Here is an 18,597-nt window from a genome sequence, read left to right as displayed (position 1 = left end):
ATCAAATGATCTGGCGGATAAAGTGAGCAGCAGTCTACGACGGTTTCTTGATGATACTGTAGTGTACGCAAAAGTGCTGTCATTGTATGACTGTAGGAGGATACAGGATGATTTAAACAGAATTTTTATTTGGTATGCTGAATGGCAGCTTTATCTAAACGTAGAAAAATGTAAATTAGTGCAGATGAGTAGGAAACACCCAGTAATGTTCAAAACAGTATTAGTGGTGTTTGACGCAGTGACACTGATTAAATAGTGAGATATAGTTTTGAAAAGTGATATGAAATGAAAGGAGCATGTTAGGTTGGTAGCAGGGAAGTCAAATGTTTGACTTTGAGGAAACTGTAGCTCACATATAACAGAGACCATACATAGAACACTTGTGTGACTCATTCTTGAGTACTGTTTGAGTGTTTGGGATCCCCATAAGGTTGGATTAAAGGAAGACATTGAAACAATTCAGAGCCATGCTGCTAGATTTGTTACTGGTAGGTTCAGTCAACATGCAAGTATCATGGAACTACCCCATGAAGACAAATGGGAATTAAAAATGAACATGAATGGTCACAACCGCAAGAAACTTCTTTTTTTATGAGCTTACCGGTTTTTGACTGTTTTAGACCATCTTCATACCTACCACCATGATGGTAGATGGTGACAGTGAATCGTGCAAGAGCTACAACTCTCCGAACACTAACTGCCAAACTGTAGTAGTTAGCGTTCAGGGAGTCGTAGTTCTTGTTCCATTCATAACCACTGTCTACCATCATGGTGGTAGATCTGAAGATGGTAATCTCATAAAAAAGAAGTTTCTTGTGGTTGTGACAGCTCATGTTCATTTTTAAGTAATAAAAAAAACATCTGTTCTCCAATTAAATATTCTCAAAAATTATCAAATGGAAGTACCTGCAGGGACTGTTGCGAACATATTTTGATTATGATCCACGAAAACAAGATAAAAGAAATCAGAGTCCATCCATATGGGCCATGATTTCTTTTGTAGATGTTTTCTTAGTTTTTGCTCACTGGGAAATACTGTAATAATGACCACTCAATGACTACATTTATGTATACACTCCACAGGCCACCTTACAGTGCATGACAGAAGGTACCTTGTACTACTATTAGTTATTCCCTTTCCTGTTCCTTTCGCAAATGGAGTGAAGGGAAAACCATTGTCTCTATTCCTCTGTATGAGCTCTAATTTCTCGTATCAGTCCTCATGTGAAATGTACATTGGCGGCAGTATAATCCTTCTGCAATCAGCCGCAAATACCAGTTCACGGAATTTTCTTAACACTGTTTCATGGAATGAATGTCATCTCCCCTCCGGGTTTCTCATCTGAAGGTTTAACAACCCACTGAGCACATAGTCATTAGAGATGGAGCATAAGCTCAGAGTGTGGAAGGATAGGGAATGAGACTGGCTTTCTCCTTTACAAAAGAACAACCAGAGTATTTGCATTAACTTATGTAGCGGAATCACTGAAAACATAAACCTGGAGGGCTGAACAAGAATTTGAACCACTGCCTTCCGGATGTGAGTAACTGCACCACCTCGTTTGGTAAGACTTGTAGCAGTGTTGACGTGCCCCTTATGGTTGGTATCAGGGTATAATGAGGTACTTGACAGATAATTTCTTACAAAACAGAAAGGGAGAGACTCACAGTGCAGTGAATGCATTAAATTACTCAAGTAGAACAAATGGATGAGAGAGCTATGTAACAAGGTGAGCAATACTCTCACTATTTAAAACTTCTTACAGTGGTAAATAATCGGAACATATTGTCCTCTTAAAACGGAAACACATACTGCAAGAGCTAGTGTTTTAATATCTGTTATAGACAGGATATGTATGACTTGTCATTTACAAATACAGGTTCTCTTACTTTACCAGTGCCTCCAGTGCAGTTCTGCTTGTACTCAAGGCTAGCACACCACAGAATAAAGTCATTATAATATTTAAAACAAGTTACAAAGAAATGCATATACTAAATGTGTAATCATCATAACACTCCATTAGAGTATGGGAATCCATTTAACAGTGAGATTTTCTCATTTTTCATTTCTTTATGCTGCAGTAATCCGACCAGCTACAAAAGGTTTGTAATGACATTATAAATATGAATGCAAGTCCACTGTGTCAATGAATTTCTTTATTGTAATAGGCTTATTTCAGCTACAATTACCACTGTCAAGCTATCTGCAAATAATACACAGAATTTTATCATTATTTGCCACATTATGGCTATATCAAGTGTGTGTGTGTGTGTGTGTGTGTGTGTGTGTGTGTGTGTGTGTGTGTGTGTGTGTGTGTGTACACACACACATAGGTACATACGTCTGATTATTCTTAACTTCCATTTCACATTGGTGGGTACTGCCACTTATTAAACTGCGGTCTATGAGTATGTTTGTATTTTAGCAAATTTGTGACAGCTTGCTGGTCCTTTGTCCCATCACTGGATGCTGTCCAAAGTATTTTAGTTTATATTTATCTGGTAACGAATTTCTGACTAAACATTTGACAGCTGCACCAACAGTGCAAATAATGATAAAATTCTATGTATTATTTGCAAATAGCTTTACAACAGCAATTATAGCCAAAATACGCCTATTGCAATAAAGAAATTCAATTTAAGTAGCAGACTTGGACTCACATTTAAAATATCATTGCAAGACTCACATCATGCTGCTGGCTCAGAACAACATAAATCAGGCAGACCTCAACATAACCGGATTTTGCAAGAGATTTATCACTGAACTCATCACAGAAGACTGGAGAAGGGGATACAACTTTAAATTTGACATCGATTTGCTTCTCTACTAAGATGACTTTGTTGGCTAACATATTCTGAGAGTACATGTTGCAATTCTACAGGCATCATTAGTTTTGTAACTGTGAGCCTTTGCAAGCATATGCAAAATTTCTGGTCCTGACGACTGTACTATTTCCGCGTGTCTGTAATGTGGGCTTGATTCTGTGGCGGCTTTTTGACTACTGATGAGAGTAAGGCCAAGAGATATAGTAGCTACAATACTTTTAGGTATTTCTGGATCAATGAGAGGACCTAAACTTCAACACCTTAATTTAATTTTTTCTACACTAAAAAAGTGGGCACTCCCAACTTCAAACAGCAGTACTACCATAGTGGTTATTAAGAATGTGGAGACGAATGTTTTTCCTGTTTCTTTGACAACTTTGACACATTTTCTGCCCTATATGACCAAAATGCTTGAATTTGCATAAGATCTCTGGTGTCTAGGGTAACATTATGAAATAAATGAACCCTGCCATAATATATAAGGGAAGTAACAGAATTGTGAATGGCAGCACAAAAGTTGCAGTCTTCTGTAGCTCACCATTGTGCCCTTCATGTTTTATGACATCTGATTTGCCATTTCTTCCTTAGTTACACTCCTTCTACACCTATAGAGCATTCCTCCTAAGAGTTGTCAGGCACATTTTCTCTGGTATTTTGGCATGTACTTGCAATTTCACATATTGAATGTGTAGCGAGAGTCAGCCCAAATAAATCCCACTGCTCACCACGTCAGTGTTGACTGAAAGCATCGGTTTGTTTCCCATTACAAACAAACGGATTTTTATGGAATTTTGTGTGCCAACTGTTCCCATTAATACACAATGCTTAAAAAATTTCTCATTAGACTAATCTGGGGCCACTAAGTTGTTGTTGTGGTCTTCAGTCCAATGACTGGTTTGGTGCAGCTCTCCAAAATTCAATCTTAAAAATAATTTTGTTTCTAATTGGAAACAAACCACTGCTTCCCATCCACAATGGGCATTGCATGAAAAACATGATGAGCAATATTTGTTTGGGCTGAATCCAGCTACATACTGCAAAAATGAAATTGCAAACTTCTGCTGAAACATCAGAGAAAATTCACCTAATGACTCTTATAAGGGACACCCATCATATACTTATGTCACGTTTTTACATTGTAGCACCTTTGGTCTAATTAAGCATATTGGCATTATTGTAACTGGATATCCTCACATATTTTTACACATCTACAAGAAAGCATTATCATAACAGGATACCGTCCCATATTTTTACACATCTACAAGAACAGTGGTATGACAGAAGTTAGTTATCAGTATTAGGAAAGTTCCATTTCATTACCTTTTTACTCACTAATGAGTACCACTAACTCGGTATAATGTTTCTGAATATAGCAACATAATACTTCTTTGACAGGTAATACTTTTTTTTTCAACATTGCCACCTTTATGCAATCAGACACACAATGGTAAACACATGCATTTCATTATGGGAAATCTGACTGATCTCAGAAAAATTATATCGAAGGAGAATGAAATCTTGAATTCTTTTGTTAGGTTAGATGTTAATGCTACTTAATGAATTATCTGGGGCACTGGGAGAATCACTGGTGGAATTTATACGTTCCATTTTCTTTCTTCAAGCAAAGCTTTGGATGCCTGAAGTGTTTACTGTGAAACTAAATTATCTAGTCTCTCTAACACACAATTTTCCATTTTTTGCCTACAACTTTTACTAATAAGTAGCTGACCTGTGCTTAACAGATATCACTGGAGGAATCTCAACATTTGTCAAGCTAGAGCCTTGACAGATGCAACAGAGTTTCATGAGGTATCTACTGTATAGTGCCATGCAGTGGAAATGTTAGTGTGGTTTCAGGAATTGTAAAGATTCGATGAACATCGCGCTCCACTCATCCTCAAAAACAAGTGAGAAATGCTGATACTTCAATGGTTACAATTTCTCATTTCATCTAGTCTTATTGATTATTATTATTACTCCTTTTACAGATAAAATGGATCTTATAATTTTTGCAAATTTAAATGTAGTTAAGCCATCAGTGTCAGCTGAGCTGGTAATTGCATTCATTGAGGTGTTGCCGGTGTATGAAGTTAAGTAAACCGCAGCAGCAGAGGTGACACTGTCAAAAATAATTATAGCAGCAGCAGCAGCAGCAGCAGCAGCACTGTCAGCAAATATTGATGATAAACACATACTCCTCATGTTGTACAGCCTCCCCGAGTGATTTATACATTCCTCAGCCTTTACAGGAAATCCCTGAGAATTTACAGAATATTCTTTGCCACAACGATCACATATCCTTTTTAAAGGATTGCTTGCCACAACAAATTGTTTATAAGATGAATAAACAATGGCTACACCCTTTTCTTCAGGATGTGGTCTTGGGAATCCATTGTTCCTCAGATCCTCTTCTGTCATAAGATGCCTCAAAAAGCAGCTGTAAGTATCTAATGGTACTTCTGAAATAAAAAAGATAATAATATATTAATGCTAAAGACTTTTATTACATTACTTTCATGCTTATAAAAACTACTTCTCAACTTTAATATTTCTAGTATTATCATTCAAGAGCAACAGGATGTACTTAAAAATAGTGGACCCCAAAGTATTGCAACATTTATGTTGAATTTTAAACTGAATACACACTACAACAAAAGCTTTCTCAGATGTAAGTTATTAAATTTGTTTTTAAAACAGAGAATTGCAGCTGAACATAAAAGCTGAAATTCACAATGCATCCATAATAGGAGAACAAAGAGGAAAAAGTACAACTGAAACCCACTCAATAAGATTGAAATTTCCTTCGGGAGGAAGATCTTTCCTGAAAGAATCAGTGGTGATTAAAATATATTTATCACATGGCTTTCTCTTGTGACAAATATTTCTGAGAGCAGCAGATACAGCTCTGCAAGTATTCTTTATAGCTATAAGCTTCAAAAACAACTAACAGTAGAACTGGAACTTCAAAAATAGCTAACAGTAGAATTGGCTCCGAGGTGCGATGAAAACAAATGAAATATGCGGTCAATCTGAAAAACAAACCGAATATCTCCAAAAGTGAATTCAGAATTATTACATCATCAGTTAATGATCTAGGACTGCTGCATTAAACACAGTGACAAGCAATGAATACCCAAAGCAAATAAAGAGGTAGACTATTGCTGCCTGTAACAATTATACGAAAATGTAATAAAACAGAAAAAAGCAAACAAACCACAACACAATTCAATCAAACTCATGGACTTTGTCATTGTCTGGATGATGTCTCCCAATGTTATTTAGAGACACGTGCTTCAGAGCAGCATTTCTTCACAATCTACCGTGTTTGTCACAAATCTCACAACCTACCATGTTTGTCACAAATCATCCTTATGACTTTCCATACCACTGCAGAGCTACATGAAAGATTTATTGAGCTCAGAAAAACTTGCTATAACACCTTCTGGTTCTTGCAACCCGAAAGTTTGTGAGATTCTCTCTGTACGGTTAGCAAAGAAAGAACTTAACTCCATACACCTCACCCAAATTGTAGACCAGCACTAGTAACTACACTACTCTATGCACAGCCTCTGAATTTTGACTCAGAAATTTCAGCTACAGCCATCAGTAGCAAGACAGATCATGCTCACAACAGATCCACTCCATGTAAGATGCTGTCAAAAATACTTATTTGAACATCCAACATGGTGGCTTTTTTTGGAAACTGTGGACCCAAGAGCTGGATTCGGACAAGGAAGAGATCACTTGAATGTAAGTCATCAACCATTTCCCACTGAGCACCATTTGAGAGGGCAGGAGAGCAGAAAGTGAGGTCAGTGGCAAACTGGTTTTTATGTCAATTAATAGAGTGCCCGAGTTTCTGGCACTTGAAACACCACACGGGATTTGAGATGTCATTTTCAGTCAGTTCCTACAATCCTATGCATAAAATAATAGGATCATTCCACATACTTCTCAAACATTCTATTAAGTAAATAAACATGACTCATATTTCAACAATACTCAAATGTTTCACAACAGAGTATGCTATTACTCTACATATTATAAAATTAGGTTCAATCAGTTCTCAGTGCAGGGGGGAAAAGTGGAAGGAAAAGAGGAAACATTAAGAAAGCAACACAGCTAAAGCCACAAACATTTGTATCTGGAAAATTACACAAATTTAACATTCAGGAGTGACAGTACAATAAACAATTAGTGTAGACAGATGTCTCTCACCTGGTTGCTTCTTTGGTTTTTCAATACTCCAGCTGACCTTGTTTCGATTTTTTCCAGCTAACACTGCATTGTGCGAGACCGTTCTGTTCCCAAATGGACGCATAGTGGGTTTTGCTGATGCAGCCTTACTGGTACCTGTCATTTAACCAGATAGTGAATAACGACAAAAACACAGAAAATCCTAAATACTAGGATAGTATGTATACAAAATTATAGAGATAAAGATTATATCAAAATACTCACAAAATAGTTGAGCAAAATGTTGTGGATTTTTACAGAATTAATGAAGACAGAGGTTTGAAACATTACATCACCACATAATTTCCTTCACTAAAAATTTCCTCAACTAAAAAGTAGCAAATATACCACAGAGCATGACATCTTGCATCGTAAAGATAGATCACCATTAACAATGATGCCCTCACTTCATAAGACACTATGGAGAAGCTTGGAATTTAATCAAACATACTGGCACACAATCTACTGAGTAACAGAATGTTACCCTCTGACCTTCATTTTTTTGGTCAAATTCTTGGGCAAATATTTCTTCAGCCATTGTCACAAGTGGCAGAATATCAATGTAAATTATCAGTCTCAGCCATGGAACTGGAATCTTTAAAACTATAGAAGTCATCAAATGCAAATGAGAATAACCATGAAAAAAAAATCATGAGAAAAATTCATTCGGAGGTAAAAGCTCTAGTCTTTGTGTATAAAGAAATTAAATTGAAATATTTTCGTAATGCCAATATATATATATAACTGTCAAATAAAAAAATATGTATTGATGTTAATTCATTTTTGTGGAATAAATGATCTTTCCCCCTTTTTGTTCCTTTTTTTCTGGCAAATAATTCATCATCATGTAACTTCCAACTTGTTAACTTCAGGCCAGAATCTGATTTAACAGTTATATTCAGTCAAATTATAAGTAAGTTTTGACACCATTACAGTGCCACAAATTCACATTTCCTGGATTATTTAAATGTATTTTCTACACACTTTCACCATGCACTTGTAAATATGGTGAACGAGTTGATCATTTCTTTATTCTTTGGCTCTCAGGCTTGCTTTAATTAACTAATGTACAGCAACATCTGCAGAATGGTGCCAAAAAATGTACAATGACTGTCTCCACTATTAGTATCTGAATCAGTAGCAAAAATGGCTGGCATGCTGCAAGTCACCAGTTCAAACCCGGCCACCAGCAATTATCTGTTATTGGGTAATTATCATTTCTGGAAGATTCTTGAAATATCTTATGTCTGCAATGTTCATATTTTCTGGAACATTTGACATTTGCATAAATAACTCCAACTTCCACCCAGAAGTTCAGTTCTGTTCTGGCATTCATAATAAACGTGCTTCTACATCTACATCTACATAAATACTCCACAAGCCACCATGGAGTTCGTGGTGGAGGGTGCCCTCTACCACTACTAGTCACTTCCTTTCCTGTTCCACTCGCAAATACAGCAAGGGAAAAATGACTGTGATATGCCTCCATATGAGCCCTAATCTCTCTAATCTTATCTTCATTATCCTTATGTGAAATGTACGTTGGTGGCAGTAGAATCGTTCTGCAGTCACCCTCAAATGGAAGTTCTCTAAATTATCTCAATAGTGCTCCTTGAAAAGAACATCACATTACCTCCAATGACTCCCATTTGCGTTCCCGAAGCATTTCCATAATACTTGTACATTGTTGGATCCTAGCGGTAACAATCCTAGCAGCCTAACTCTCAATTGCTTTGATGTCTTCCTTTAATCCTGATCTGGTGCAGAATCCAAACACTCTAACAGTACTCAACAAGGGGTCGAACCAGAATAATATATATGACCTCCTTTACAGATGAACCACACTTTCTTAATATTCTCTCAATAAATTGAAGTCAACCTTTCTCCTTCCCTATCACAATCCTCACATGGTCATTAAATTTCATACTGGTTTGCAACGTTACACCTAGATATTTAATTGACATGACTGTGCCAAACAGCACACTACTAATGCTGTACTCAAACATTATGGGTTTGTTTTTCCTACTCATCTGCATCAACTTACATTTTTCTACATTAAGAGCTAGCTGCCATTCATCACACCAACTAGAAATATTGTCCAAGTCATCTTGTATTCTCCTACAGTCACTTGAGAATGACACCTTCCTATACACCACATCATCAGCAAACAGCGGTAGACTGCTGCTTATCCTGTACACAAAATCATTTATGTATATAGAAAATAATTGCAGTCCTGTAACCCCTGGGAAACTCCTGATGATGCCCTTGTCTCTGATGAACACTCACTGTTGAGGACAACATACTGGGTACTGTTACGTTAGTAGTCTTTGAGCCACTCACTTATCTGGGAAACTATTCTGTATGCTTGTACCTTCATTAACAATCAGCAGTGTATCACCGTACCAAATGCTTTACAGAAAATTAAGAATATGGAACCCACTTGCTGCTCTTCATTCATCATTTATGGGATCTCAAGCAAAAAAAGGGAAAACCGAGTTTTGCAGGAGTGATGCTTTCTAAGACCATGTTGATTTCTGGACAGGAGCTTTTTCCCTCTCAAGGAAATTTATTATATTTGAACTGAGAATATGTTCAAAGATTCTGCAGCAAACCAATGTTACAGATATTTGTCTTTCATTTTGTGGGTTCGTTCTTTTACCCTTCTTATATACAGGAGTCACCCACACTTTTTTCCAGTTATCTGAGACTTGGCACAGGGTGAGAGATTCGCGATAAATGCAAGCTAAGTAAGATGAAATTGCTGTAAAGTACTCATTGAAAAACCAAATTTGGATTCCATTGAGGCCTGGTGACTTACTTGCCATCAACTCTTTCAGTTGTTTGTCTACACCAGAGATGCTTATTACTATGTCCTCCATAAGGCAGTCTGCGTGATGGTCAAATGATGGAATGTTTGTACAATTCTGCTAGATTAATGATCTCTCAAATGCAAAATTTAAAGTTTTGGCTTTACTTTTGCTATCTTCTACTGCACATCAGACTGGTCGGCAAGTGACTGGACAGAAGCCTTAGACCCACTTCACGATTTTAAGTAGGACCAGAATTTTCTCGAGTTCTCTGCAAGATCTATTGCTAAGGTATGATGGTGGTAGCTTTCCGTTCTAAGTGATGTATTGCACTCGTGACACTGCATCTGGATTTGGACTAGGGTGACATTATGATGAGACATTGTTTCGTTGAGACACTGGTTACTTCAAAACATCTATATCTCTGTCACTCCAATTAGACAATGTAATAGGCATCGTCTACATGGACACGAGCCAGAATACGAGCACTACAATTGCTCGCACAGTTCATATATTCAGGAGCCAATGGATTCCAGGCCAGCAGTGAGTCAGCTGCACATCAGGCACCCATCAATTTTCTCCGGAGATGCTGGTTAGTACCCAAAAAAATGACTGAAAGGATTCGACCAACTTCCAAATACAACATATGGCATGAAATGATGTGTTTTGCAAATGTGTAGAAGCTCAACATCTGGAATAAATTCTAGCTTGAACTGAAGGAAATGTTTGGCAAGAATCAGCATCAAGTCCACTAAGTGGAAGAATAACTGAAGAAGAGGGCCCAATGTCATGAGGACATGAACCAGTCCTAGATACAGCACGTTTTGGCCTATGCCCCATTGCTGATCCAAATATGAAAGCTGACAAAACTTCACATTTGGTGAAAGGAGTTGCAGGAGACATGTACCAAGCTCTTCTGATAAAAGATGTCACACAACCGAGGAATTCATCAAGTGGTGCCAGCACATCACGGAAATGTAACAGCAATGAATCAGGTGAAAGAAGTATGACGGACTCCCAAATGTGGTTGCTATGGCAATTTTGGAAGATCAGCATGACTTTCCCTCTCTCAAATGTTAAGTAGTGAAAAGAGATACAGCATTTTATGGCAACCAGAAATGTTTGACCAAGTAAGCAAGAGACAGCAGTTATGAATGTCAAAGCAATACATCAAGAAGTAACAGAGAATGCTGAAGAACAGGTCTGCCAATCCTTAGCACCTGTCTCTGCCACCAGCCAAACATGCCAGGAAGAATGGACTTGGCAAACTCAGACTTGGGCTGCAACCATCAAACGACAACCCAGCACTGACCAACACAGATATAACCTACTCCTACACCGACTATATCATCCCGTTGACGAACAGACACTGCTGGCCACTGTGGCCGAGTGGTTCAAGGCACTTCAATCTGGAACCGCACGACTGCTACGGTCGCAGGTTCAAATCCTGCCTCAGGCATGGATGTGTGTCATGTCCTTAGGTTAGTTAGGTTTAAGTAGTTCTAAGTTCTAGATGTTAAGTCCCATAGTGCTCAGAGCCATTTGAACAGACACTTGGAAGACAGACGACAGCCTACAAGTGTATTTCAACTGTGGACATCCCCTGTACATGTTGTATGCTACTGCAGAGAAGATGGCGGGTTTTCAACAATTACTATACTGCCAGATGTCAACCATCACAATAGTTCTATTCACGCCAGTCAACTGCAGACGACTGTAATCGGCCTACAGGACAAAGCCCACTGCCATAACCTGAATGAGGTTGCTTCTCAACATGCCATAGCCATTCCCCATCACCGTACAGAGGTGCCAGCTTCTCATCCAGCTGCTGACTTCCGTTGGATGCTTATCGCCGTCAGTTAAAGAAGACTATGTTCCGTGGTATGAAAGCAATAGTGCTGAAAGTTGAAAATGGGAAACATTCCAGCTGAAGGGAACACATATTGCAAGCATAACCACCAATGACAGAACACAGCCCCTCGAATTTGTCATTGTAACAGAATGTAGTCATAATGTTGTCAATCAAGATGCTAAGTTAAACTGTGAAGCTTTCCTTGACTGCAAAAAGCTACTCAGGCTCATGAAAGAAATCGACATGCCAGCGACAATAGTAAGCAATATGGGTGGTCAAGAAAGCTTGAGATCATTGTCACTAGCAGCCACAACTCATCCCTAAAGGCACGTGTGTAAGGACAGCCAAACCTATCCAGGGAGAGCAGCTTACTGGCATCAACGAAGAAGCATGCTCCGCTACTACTACAGACAACACAGAGCAGAAAGCTACTACTGAAATGCCAATAGGATCTGGCCTGACTGAGGAACAATTTTAGTCTATGATAGACATTCTGCATAGATTTTCAAATGCGTTCAAATCTGGAGTGGAAGCAGGACATGGTTAAATACAGCATCAACACTGGGGTCATCCACCAACTAGCCAGCATTTATATAGTGTGTTGCCAGTTGAATGATGAATAAGTGGAGGAGTTACTGCAAGAATATCATTGAACCTTCAGACAGTCTTTGATCATCTCCTGTCATCCTTGTCAAGAAGAAGACTGGCACATGGTGTTTCTGCATTGGCTACTGACAACTAAACAAAAACATGAAAAAAGACATCTACCCAATGTCACAGAATAATGACACCCTAGACCGCTTGAAACAAAGAAACAAAGTATTCCTCAACTATGGACATGCAAACAGGCTACTGACTACTGGCAAATCGAGGTTGATAAAGCTGATTGGGAAAAAAGACTCTCTTCAGAACTTCTGATGGTCTCTATGAGTTCAAAGTTACGCCACTTGGACTGTGTAATGCTCCAGCCACTTTTGAACATGTGATGCACAACCTGCTTGTCATTATCTCAAAGACATTTGAAGAACATCGAAGCTGTATGAGAACCATGCTGAAGTGTGTTTGGACATCAGGCCTCCAGCTGAATCCAAAACATGCCTCTTCACCACTCATGAAATAAAAATCTTAGGGCATCTAGTGAATTACAGCGGAGTCCATCCTGATCCACAGAAAATAAGAGCAGTCACAGAATTTCCAACTCCTCAGCACATTCGTGATGTGAGAAGTTTTCTCAGAATATGCTTGTACAACCAGCAATTTATAAAGGACTTGTCAATCAAAGCATGTCCTTTGCAAGAACTACTGCAGAGAGACCAAATTTTCTACCATCATCTCCAGTTCACGCATTGTGTGATGAGAATGCTGAGACAAAACTTCACATTGACATTACCGGTTGTGGGGTAGGTACAGTTCTAGCGCAAATTCAGGAAGGTGCTGAATGGTGATAGCTTAAACTTCCAGAGTGCTCTCCAAACCTGAGAGGATCTACACAACCGAGAAAGAATACCTCACTTAGCAAAACATTTACCGCTGTGCTGGATCAGCATTCCCTACACTGGCTGCCTAGCTTGAAGGATCCACTGGATTGAATGTCAAGATAGGCACTGATGCTTCAGGAATATGACATCACAGTGGTGTACAAAATCAGATGCAAACCCAAGGATGCTGCATACCTTTCAAGGAATCCTTCGGTGGAACACAGCTGCATGAATGAAATCTCAGTCATCGCTGCATTAAATGACATTGTTGCTAAACAGAGGGAAGCTAGAGCACTTCTGAAAACCATAGGAGTCTTGAAGGAAGAGGAACAAACCAAATGAGAATTCCAACAAATTAACAGACCACTTGTATAATAGGAACTATGATCCAGTGGGCAGAAATAGTTGCTCGTCATTCCAGCTCAACTATGGCCAGCTATCCAGAAGTACTTCTACAGTGCTCCAACATCTGATCACCAGCAATTCGTATAGACTCTAGACTGAATCAGATGCAGTTATCACTGGACACATCTCTACCGATCTGTTAGATACTGTGTAAGCCACTGTAAGGAATGACAATGACAGAAGCATGTGCTGCAATTACTTCCGGGGTATCTGATACCAATCTTGCCTGCAGCACCGCCACTCCACTGAACTGAAACTGTCCTCTTAGGGGTAGGTTCCTGAAGTCTACAAATGGGAATCAATGGATAATAATAGCCTGCACTGACTACATCACCCACTATGCTGTCACTAAAACCTGTGCTGACTGCTGAAGCTTCAGAAATTGGTAAGTTCCTTGCAGAAGACATCATTTTTAAGCAATGAGCACCCCATGTGAGATGACATGTGATCATGGAAAACTTTTCCAGTCAAGATTAATACCAGAGGTGTTTTAAATTGTGACATCACCCACAGGATCACAACTTCCTACAATCCACAGATGAATGGCATCAGAAAACACTTTAATAAAATGTTGGCAGATTACACTCTCAATGTACACTGATATCAAACATAGAGATCAATATACAATCCTGCCGCCAAGACATTCACATATAACACACTGAAGCAAGACACTATAGGCATCACACCATTCTTTCTGTCCACAGTCGTGAGGCTGAAAAGACATTGAGTACGCTGATACTGTTTCAACCAGACGATACTCAGCATTACTATGTGAAACACCTCATCACCAGCACAAACGAGGTGAGGCAGATGGCTTGCATATGGATCTTTGACACCCAGGAGGAAGACTGAGAGCACTATAATGCCAAGCACAAGAAGTGAGATACAGCCTAGGACACTTGGTAAGGATTTGTAAGCACGTGCGGAAAGGAGGACTACTACTACTACTACTACTACTACTACTACTACTACTAATAATAATAATAATAATAATAATAATAATAATGGCGTGTGACGAGGGCCTCCCGTCGGGTAGACCGCTCGCCTGGTGCAAGTCTTTCGATTTGACGCCACTTCGGCGACTTGCGTGTCGATGGGGATGAAATGATGATGATTAGGACAATACAACACCCAGTCCCTGAGCAGAGAAAATCTCCGACCCAGCCGGGAATCGAACACGGGCCCTTAGGATTGACAGTCTCTCGCGCTGACCACTCAGCTACCGGGGGCAGACAGGAGGACTACTGAAAATGTCACTAAAATGCTACTTTGGCCTGTATCATATCCTTCATTGCTTGTCAGATGTCATATATGAAACTGAGGATGGTGATCCTTATAATGAAAACAAAAGTGGAGAGACAGTCCACATCCTCCACATGAAGACCTACTAGAATCCAGATATACAGATCAACAACAGGAGGTTCGAGGAAACTGAAGACTCACTCGATGATGACCAGAATTCGAGGATATGCCACGAGTGCTATATAGAGGGCCACTGACAAGATCTAAATCCAAGGTGCTGTAGTTGGCTCAAGTGAGGAGTTCTGCAACAGTAGGTCACTGTTCCTCCAGGAAAGGGTGCATGTTGTGGTGCATGCAGTGTGGCATAGTGGCTAGTGCTTGCTGCAGACTGCCAGTTCAAACCCAGCCACCAGAAATCATTTGTGTTTATTAGTATTTATCATTTGTGGCATGTTCTTGAAATATCTTATGTTTATATATTTTGGAATACTGAATGTTTGTATAGGACCATAGGAACAGGGTGCAATAATTCATTTGTGAAGTATGAAACCAGATTATCAAATTAGTAAGACATGCAGTGATGATGTAATGGGTGTGACAGTTCAAAGGCGACTTAGTCTTGTGTGTAGACAAGCCAAACTAAAGCGTCCACAAACCAAGTGGACTGTGCAAGTGGGGCAAATTATTATGGAATTTGTTGGTGCAGATCATACTGCTTGAAGAAATGTAAATACTGAGTGCCGTCAAGGTGAGTACCTCAAATGCTAATTAACCAACACAAGCCTGCACAGGTGGCAGTTTACTGAGTGATGTTAACAAATGATTATGGTATGCATAAACTGTGTTTCCTTTCCACCATCTATCACAGTAGATGATACATGTTTGCAGTTTTTCAGTTCTCAAACAAAACTGCTCTTGGCAAAGGAAAAACAGATCTTGCCCACCACAGGTGAAATTTTAGGTTACTGTCAGTGTATAGCAAGTTATGGTGATTTTGTTTTGGGAAAGTGAAGATGTCCACCCAACTTAATTCTAAAGAGCACTCTCTTAATGGCTGCATCCTATGAACTTATTATGAGGATGAAGATTCTGCAAACATCAAACAAAAGCAATCAGAAAAGCTGCTCATCTATTTTTGTCATCAAGACAATGCTCCTGCTCGTCAGAGCTTCCTGACTCGGGAATTTCTTGTAACAATAATATTTACGTAGTGTCTCATGCTCCTTCATCGTCTCACGTAGCTCCCAGCAATGTTGTGCTTTCCAGTCAAACCAAAACTGCATAAGCAATTTGTCAGTGGTCAAAACAAACACCTATCAAAGCATTTGCAACTGCCATGGAGCCACAGTACCTACATTGTGAAAAAAATACATAAATGTGCAGTGAGTTTATATTGAAAAGGAGCAACATTTAAACTTTCTGATGTAAGCAGTTTGTCAGAAAAGATAAGGAGACTTTAGATCCTGAATCTCCTAAAATTGATAAACAGTAGATTCAAAGACTTACTCGGTGCATTTTGTGCTGCTTCACGGCGTATTTGTTGGATTCTATTCAACATTAGATTTGTGTACACCTGCCGTGATGAACTGCGATTGTATATATTTTTTTCTTCTTCCACTGCCTGAAATGATAAACTACATGAAATATTGAAGTAGTACAAAAATGGGATAATGGCATTATTATTATTATTATTATTATTATTATTATTATTATTATTATTATTATTTGACAAAAATAGGATACTATTATTATTATTATTATTATTATTATTATTATTATTATTGTTATTACTAATTACCTCAGGACACAGAAACATATTAATTTAAAAGAATTCCTGCTATCAATACAGTGACAAATTGTACTGTGATGTTCTTAAAATGCTGAGTGTATGCATTATACTGAAGTCTACAGAAAAACACATTAACATTTCAAGTTTGCCAAAGAGTACAAAAAATGGACACTATAGATTAGCTACAACTGGCTATTATCCTCACTAGCACACAGAAGTGGGTAAAACTTTCAAAAAATGCTGAAGCCAATGGGTAGCAAGAGTTCCAAAAATGTCACAGCTTCTCCCGTGCATCCAAAGCAGACAATTCAGATGCTGTAGATTCTGATGATGTTCTCTCCAAATGTACATAAACTACCAGGGAACAATATGATTCATTCACCGTAATCACCATAGATGAAACATGTTTTGTTCTCTGTAGAAATGAACCTTATACTTAAGTTTCATTGGATGAACTGCATATAATATACAACATTCTCATTACTACATGCAGAAATTTATTGTATGTTTCACCTTCCTCCTGTTAGGATTATACATCCCATAACAGATAGCCCAACAGTGATGAAATAGTATAATTAAACAGAAAACATATTGAGAGTTGTTTGTAATGTTGTTTATGCACAATCTGAGCCTGACGTAATATATCTGAATGGCCATGGAAGTAAAGTGAGAGAAATTAGGGCTCACACAAAGGATTATAGACAGTCATTTTCCCCTCACTCTATTTGCGAGCAGAACAGGGAAGAAAATTTGACCATGATTTATTTCCTGTGTTGTTTCATCTTTAATACATCTGTATTATTACAACAAACTGCTGCACAAAAACACTGGGCACATCAGCTGTCTGCTTCCAAATACTCTCTCTAACCTACAGTTATACCACATTACAAAACAAAATTGTTATTATAGGCTTTACATTTTTCTTATATATAAAATTAATGTTGTGCATTACTAATGAACCAAAAGAATGAAACTTCTTAGCAAGTGGATGAATGAGTGATTTGACAAAAATTGTGACAAATAAATTTTAGAAAGAACAAAAGCAGATAATGTAATAATGAAACATGAACTCTACTGAAAATGGATTTCTTTAAATCAAATTTTCTTAAAAGTATTCCTGTACTTTTTTCTTCAGGATATTAAGTAAACAGAACTATTGGGTTGGTGCATACATTTGCAGCATTTTTCCATAAGTTTAATATACACATAACAGAGACTTTAGTCATCAATAACATATTCTCCTTTACTGTTTACAACAGGCTGTCAACTTTGCGATTCCATCACTGTAGAAATCACATGGTTTTGAGATGAAGAACTCACTGAGCCATGTTCGGAGTGCCTTTTCATCTGGAAAGGAAGTTCCTTAAAGGTTGTTCAACAGAGTACCGAAAAGGTGAAAATCTGAGGGTGCAAGAACAGGTGAATAAGGTGGGTGCAGAATAACTTCCCAATCCAACTCCCATACAGTGTTTTTTGTCAGTCTACCAGAATGTGGACGAACATTATCGGGGAGTAGCATCACTTCACCCAGTCTTCCTGGTCATTGTTCTTGGACTGCACCTGCACGATGTCTCAGTTGATGACAACAAATGTCGACAGTGATGGTTACACCTCGTGGAAGCGATATGTAGTACACCACACTGTCACTGTTCCACCATGCACACAGGTCTTTGTATGAGGAGTTTCTGCTTTGTTTGGGCTCAACTCTTCCTTTCTTTCCCTTATGTTAGCATAAAGACATAATTTCTCACCACTAGTAATGATACAGAATAGGAATGGTCAGTGTTGCTCACGAGCTAATTGATTACAAGCAAGCAGAGATGCTCATATGGCCACCCGCTGATTTTTGTGATTTTGGCTTAGAGCATGTGGTACCCATACACCCAAATTTTGAATCTTCCCCATTGTATGCAAATGTCAGATGATTCTGGAATGATCACAGTACATCACATCTGTCAGTTC

The 18,597-nt window shown here is 38.6% G+C and overlaps 1 protein-coding gene across 1 annotated transcript in view; it reads right to left on the bottom strand.

Annotated features, from left to right (window-relative positions):
* The window catches only part of LOC124721796 (RNA exonuclease 1 homolog), a 225,800-nt gene that overhangs the window by 27,452 nt on the left and 179,751 nt on the right, over window positions 1-18,597 (bottom strand). Inside the window, exons 8-10 of the mRNA XM_047246918.1 lie at window positions 16,353-16,467; window positions 7,045-7,179; window positions 5,022-5,285 (exon numbers count right to left, since the gene is read on the bottom strand). Of these exons, the coding sequence (XP_047102874.1) occupies window positions 5,022-5,285; window positions 7,045-7,179; window positions 16,353-16,467 (514 nt within the window). The remainder of the gene's footprint in view (window positions 1-5,021; window positions 5,286-7,044; window positions 7,180-16,352; window positions 16,468-18,597) is intronic.

This window comes from Schistocerca piceifrons, chromosome X, assembly GCF_021461385.2.
Source record: "Schistocerca piceifrons isolate TAMUIC-IGC-003096 chromosome X, iqSchPice1.1, whole genome shotgun sequence".
Classification (NCBI taxonomy): Eukaryota; Metazoa; Arthropoda; class Insecta; order Orthoptera; family Acrididae; genus Schistocerca; species Schistocerca piceifrons.
Note: the sequence above shows the minus strand (reverse complement) of the source record. Positions and strands in the feature narration are given on the sequence as shown.